The 6,119-nt window shown below is 47.1% G+C and overlaps 1 protein-coding gene across 1 annotated transcript; it reads right to left on the bottom strand.

Moving 5' to 3' along the window:
- Positions 1-1,855: 1,855 nt before the first annotated feature.
- LOC135098105 (uncharacterized) lies at positions 1,856-3,141 on the bottom strand. Its single transcript, XM_064000317.1, has 2 exons — positions 3,013-3,141; positions 1,856-2,841 (listed from the first exon to the last, which is right to left on the bottom strand). Exons 1-2 carry the CDS (start codon positions 3,050-3,052, stop codon positions 2,336-2,338), a joined length of 546 nt encoding a protein of 181 aa, XP_063856387.1. The 5' UTR covers positions 3,053-3,141; the 3' UTR covers positions 1,856-2,335.
- Positions 3,142-6,119: the final 2,978 nt, after the last annotated feature.

Here is a 6,119-nt window from a genome sequence, read left to right as displayed (position 1 = left end):
AGCGGCAATTGATAATTAAAACCACTCCGGAACAAGTTAAAGACACAAACGCCACTCAGTTAATTCACGCTAACTCTCAAAACTTATATCAAAATATATATTATCATTCAACATTGACGGTTATTCCGTCATTTTTCGCTCTACGACTTTCCTTCATATTTTCACCCAACCTTAATCTTGTACTCTTTACCGTCTTCTCTCACCCTCACTGTCTATTCCCCCCACAACACTAACACTAACAAAAAAGTTGTATATAGCAAACATCCGTCAAATTGTGGGTGACAGAGTGGCACAGGGGACAGGAGGTGTAGTGAGGCTTGTCTGTCAAACCCACAACTTGCCACAGCGGTCGATGGCCAAGTCTCAGCAACGCCGACGCCACATTGTGTTTTGGGACCCACAGCTAGGCCCCGATGGCGGTACTTGAAGCGACGGTGACGCAATGCATCAGGTTACTATTACCATCTTCAGGAGGATCAAATTGATGCCTTCGTCAGAAACATAGCCAAGTTATTTTTCCCCTCCGTTGCTGCTGTTACCATTAGTATTGTCATAGTCTTGTGAAATGACGAAATGTAAATGCAAAAACTTGTAGAAAGCTGAAGGTTGGAGAGCTTTATAAATAATATGTAAAGAAAAAAAAAAAACATTAAATGTAACATTCTTGCTTTTTCCCTCGGACGTTCAGTTGGTTTAGTGGTGGGTAGCCTGATACTTCCTTCACTTGCACCTGAATTACTGGGGTTCTCAGGGGTAATAACTTGAGGTATCACGATGAACTTCCTGTAATTCATAGCCAGTGTTGTGCTGCTTATCCTCAATGTGTTTATCAGTGTCTTCAGTCTCACTGTTATCCTTACCGACAACTGGTATTTCTGCGTCACCCACTAACACCAGTAGTTGGGAAATTGCCATGGGGGTCGCCCCCCTAAAAAGGCTTGCCACTGAGGTCCCCATTGCATGGGGACCTCAGTGGCAAGCCTTTTTAGGGGGGCTCGACCCCCATGGCAATTACCCGGAGTGGCAATCCATTTCAGGATGGAGACCCTGACTGTAAATAGAGTGTTGGGGGATGGGAGAGGGAGGGAGGGGGGGGGGAGGGAGGGGGGGGAGGGGGGGAGGGGGATCCCACCCCCACCCCAGGAGCGACTCTGATGGCATGCCATATTGTGAGTGTGGGGCTGATCAAGTTGCAATGGGGAAACCTGACAGCAATTTTCCGTAGACTTCAGTGGCAGTCCATGTCAGGATGGAGACCCAGGCTTGGGAAAGGGAGGATGGCGATTCACGACGGCAACACCAAGGGGTGGGGGGGGAGGGAGGGGGGAGGGACGGTGACGGCGACACTGACGGAGAGGTGGGGGGCGTGCGTCCTTATCCTTCGGCGACGATGGAATGACTAAATGAATCAATGATGGTGGGTGGAAAATAATTGAGTGAAAGGAGGGGGGAGGGTGTGGACTGGCGGCCAGACGTGGAAGTCGCCACACACACGCGTGGCTAGGGGACTGTGACGGCAATGCCGTGTAGGTCGCCCTTTCACGTCCCCCCCCCACCCCCAACCCGCCCACCCAGGGGCGACTCTGACGGCAAGCCATATTGCGATGGTGATCCTGATAGCAATTTTCCATAGATCCATGCTTGGGAAGGGGGGGGTGATTCACGACGGCAAACACCAAGGGGGGGGAGGGAGGGGGGAGGGACGGTGACGGCGACACTGACGGAGAGGTGAGGGGGCGTGCGTCCTTATGCTTCGGCGACGATGGAATGACTAATGAATCAATGATGGTGGGCGGAAAATAATTGAGTGAAAAGGGGGTGGAGGGGGGGGGAGGAGAGGTGATGGGGGGGGGGGGACTGGCGGCCAGACGTGGCAGCCGCCCGCCACACACGCGTGATTAGGGGGACTCTGACGGCGCTTGCCATAGAAGTCGCCCTTTCCCTTTCATTCACGGAATCCTGGAGGGTGGGATGACCGAGTGTTGCCATCACGCGTTCCCTCCGACATCTCAATACATCCCCTATGGTCAAGGTCGTCGCGACTGCCGCACGAGATCCCGTTACCTGTCCATCCTTTTTACCTGGAGAAAGCGTCTGTGACGGCCAGGGCGGAGCGGCGGCCTCTTCCACTTTCACCGACCACCAGCGGCATGGCTGACGTAATACTTATGTCGGATGGCGGTCTTATTACTATCATTATTATTATTATTATTATTAATATTATTATTATTATTATTATTATTATTAGAAAGGTTATGCAGAGTCGATGGAACATTTTATTTTTATTAGGACAAATACAGCTCATTGCTTATTAGGGCAAATACATCTCTTTCATTCAAAACATTTGCGAATTGAAGGCGAAGAGATCATCGTCATCGCTGTCAATGACGGGCGTAGTTTTAATAACTCTAGGAACCAGCTTCTTACGAGGGGCGGCTGGAGCAACGGGGAGTTTTGGTGTGCTGTCGTCCTCTGGCGTGTTAGGGGGAATATTTTTTTTTTTTCTGTTTTCCTGCGACTTCTTCTTCACCTCCTGACCCTCTTTGCCGCCTACTGTCGACTCATCTGACCGTTGCGGCTGTGCTTCGGTCGGAGGTGGCATCAGCGACTCCTGAGGTGGCGGAATCGACTGCGATGTCGGCTGCTGCTGTTGCGACTCCTGTCCTGATGGAGCGTCAGGAGGTGGGCTGGCCGGCAGTGGCGACATGTCGTCATCACTAAAGATCAATTTCTTCTTTGCAGGTTCTGACATTTTCTCCACATTGACATCCTCATGGTCAGCACGGCTTCGCTTACCCCCAGCATCGCCCAGATAGATATCAAAGCGGAAAGAGATGCGTTCTGTAACAGACAAAAAAAAAAAAAAAAAAAAAAAAAAAAAACGATGAGAACAATGGAAAAGTTTTTATTTCCCCTCCCACTCTCCCTCTTCTTATTCATTGGCAAAGAACGTTAATGTAATTTACAATGGTGAAGATGTCAGATGCCCGTGCAAGGTAATGGCGTACTCACCCGCAGTTCTCAAGATGAAATGTTTGTTAGCTTGCTCCATTCTTGGAGATGAGGCTTCGACGTCCGACTGGGTTGAGAGGTGATGGCGAAGTGACGCTTATCCGTCAGCAATTACCCCATATTGACCCCCTTTCCCACCCCCACCCCACCCCCCAATCTACCTTATTACCGCTTTACAGATGTTACGACATCTCGCCCGGCTGCCGGCTGGGCAAAACGTAGGCATGCAATGCGGCATATTACGAAATATTACGTATGCCATACGAGTAATTTTTTTGTCATTATATAGATATTGATGCTTTTTGAAGGTGGCGTGAATAATGCACATTGCACGTTTTAATGTATGCCAACTCAGTAGAAGGCAAAAGAACATGCAATAAATGCCACACACGAGGGAATTCAACCCCTGAAGTCGATAATTTAATGTGCTAATTTTCATATGTGGACAAGTTTGCATAAAATGATGTAAGACAGCGGAATTGTATTTGGGATGCAAGTTATAGCTATCGTAATAGCCTATGGTCTGACTTTGAAAATTAAGATAAACAGTAATCCAGTGGCCCATGGTCTTTGAGTCACTCAATGTATTTAGAATGAAAACGCATGGCTTCACCTGTTTTCTGGCAAGATTTATCAGATCTGTCACATGGCGATGATCGTGACAGCCTAAAAAATAAACTCGATCGCCCAAGATGCCTGCTAGACCGGCCTGTATTTCACGTGCATTCATGACGGCTTATGCGCGGACAATGCAGCGAACGTGACGATAATGATCAATTTCTATGACGCCAGTAGTGTCGGCGAAAAACATTATGACGCGGTTGTGATTACGTCCCTTGGCAAACGACAGATTAATTCTTAGATTTCCTGATTTATCCAGAGGGATGGCATTGTGCACGTCCTCCGTCACAAAGTTAAAGAAACATACTGTCCGACCTTTATTGAATGCATCAAATGTTAGGGAATTACGCGTGTCCAATCCTAGTGACTCAAGGGTCGTGTAAAACAATTTTGACGCGTGATGCGGGAAAGAGCTGCGAACGTTATAAATGGTCGCCCCGTTCACGGTGATATGTACATGTGACAGATCGGCGTGTTGAAAATATAAACCATTCTTATCAATTACGCCTTGTAAGCTGTCCATATCAACTATTGCCATGGTCAAATTTTGAGGTATGATTTGCGCGAAAGGTAATTCGGCAATCAAAGACGTTTGATTGGCGGCTAACACATACGTTTTATTGAGCGTTCTATTAAAAGTGTATTGCATTGGATTTCGAGTCAAGGAGTTATTTAACGATTCTAAGGCGGGCGGATGTGGCGTGACGCGGTCAACCCATAACTTAGCCATCTCGAGCTTAAATTTGAAACTGCTGGCATCTTGGTGTGAATTAAGAATCCATGTTTTGTTAGCCAATTCTAATCGAATTCTCACATCAACAGAGTCAAGCAGATAAGCGTCCAGACTTGATATATCCGAAAACAAAGGCGCAGTCATCGAAATGCCGTGCGTTTTACAATCTTTCATCATTTGTTTCTCGTCTTTATTCCCTCCCGTGAAATAGTCTTCATCAAATTTATTGATTATGCCTTTTGATCCATCATAATCGCGATGGTAGAAGGCGACGCGACCGATAGAGTCAATTTTATCCTGAGGGATTGTTGTAATCATTTTAATGAAGGCGTGATAGTTGAACAAAGAGGATGACTCCACAAGCTGTTCGTTAAAATAACAAGCGCATGACTTAAACATCGTATTATTCAAACCATTACTAAAAACGACGTGATCGCCATCGTCTAGTGGCGCGCCGTCTGCCTTCGTCGCGCTAACTCGCAATTCTAGAGACAGCGTTGATAGATCCAAAAATTGCCCTGGAATACCAGGCAGTCTAAATTCAATGTAAGGATCGTTGATCCCCGCATGATTATTAGCATTTGCATCTAAATTAACGGGTAATACGTCCAACTTTCCCCTCGCAGCGACTGACGATTCGATGGTATGCAAGCGATTCACCCGCGGAAAGTTCTCACTCACGGCCGTCAGATAATTGCTCAGGGGGGTGGAGGTCGCTCCACCCTGCACATCCGGACCGTAATGAGTCATCTTTGCGACTAAGCTAAATATTGAAGATATCTGCTTTATAGCAAGTCTTTCTTTTCAGTTGCCTGGTTGGTGGTTTTCTCTTTTTTTTTTTTTTTCCGACTCCAACTTTCCTCTTTTTCATTACTCGTCCACCTCGAACTATCCTTTCCCCCACACCCTTCACGGCTGCAACACCTCTATTTCTTAATGATTCGCGAAGTCGCTTCCCTTCTAAAACATCTGTTAATAAACCTTTTCCCATTTGGAGCGCTTCGGGTGCTACAGTGCGCATGAGAAAGGGAATTGCTCTTTTAGCAAAGCCACTCAAAACGGAAAATAGACCGCCACCTCTTCTTGAATGGGGTGGAATAAAAACCCGGATGTCGTCTAAGCCTCCACCTTTGCTTTGCGTAAAAAGCAAGTCGTATTCCGCTCGAGTGGGAGGTGTGAACGCTCTCGTCATGATGGTTGTCACGTCATGAATAAGACGTCGAGCATAATCACCGGCTATTTATTTCTGTCTGATATGCTGCTCCCGCCATGATCAAAATAAATAATAACGGTCACCCCAATTAAGGAATACATTTATACTCGATTTGTCAAACACACATCAACTTTATTTTAAAATTTACATGATATAGTTATTCAGACTTCCTCACCAGAATAGTTTCAACTCCAAAAGGTTGAAGTCGCTGCGCCAGCCCTTCCACCATAGGCAGGTAATTATTCTTCCACTCATCCTGGCAGCGACCTCTACATCCCAGTCCTTCCGGGATAATAATTTGCTCTACTTCAGCGTTCGCCATGGCTAGCAGGGCAATCTTTTTCAGGCAATTCTGGAAGTGTTGACGTCGATTCACGCTTGTATCCATCTTGAGTCCTTCCACGTAAGGCAAATCCTTCGACGTCGCGATTGCCTGTCGCGCCTTCTCGTTTCCCTCGACGGCCTCGCCCCAACCATACTGAGTCACGCAGGCCACCAGGTGAGGGAGATTTACGCTTCCTGTGGGAGGCGCGTGGATAA

The sequence above is a fragment of the Scylla paramamosain genome, unplaced genomic scaffold (assembly GCF_035594125.1).
Source record: "Scylla paramamosain isolate STU-SP2022 unplaced genomic scaffold, ASM3559412v1 Contig45, whole genome shotgun sequence".
NCBI classification, from domain to species: Eukaryota; Metazoa; Arthropoda; class Malacostraca; order Decapoda; family Portunidae; genus Scylla; species Scylla paramamosain.
The sequence above is the reverse complement of the archived record's forward strand: the minus strand, read 5'-3'. Positions and strand labels throughout refer to the sequence as shown.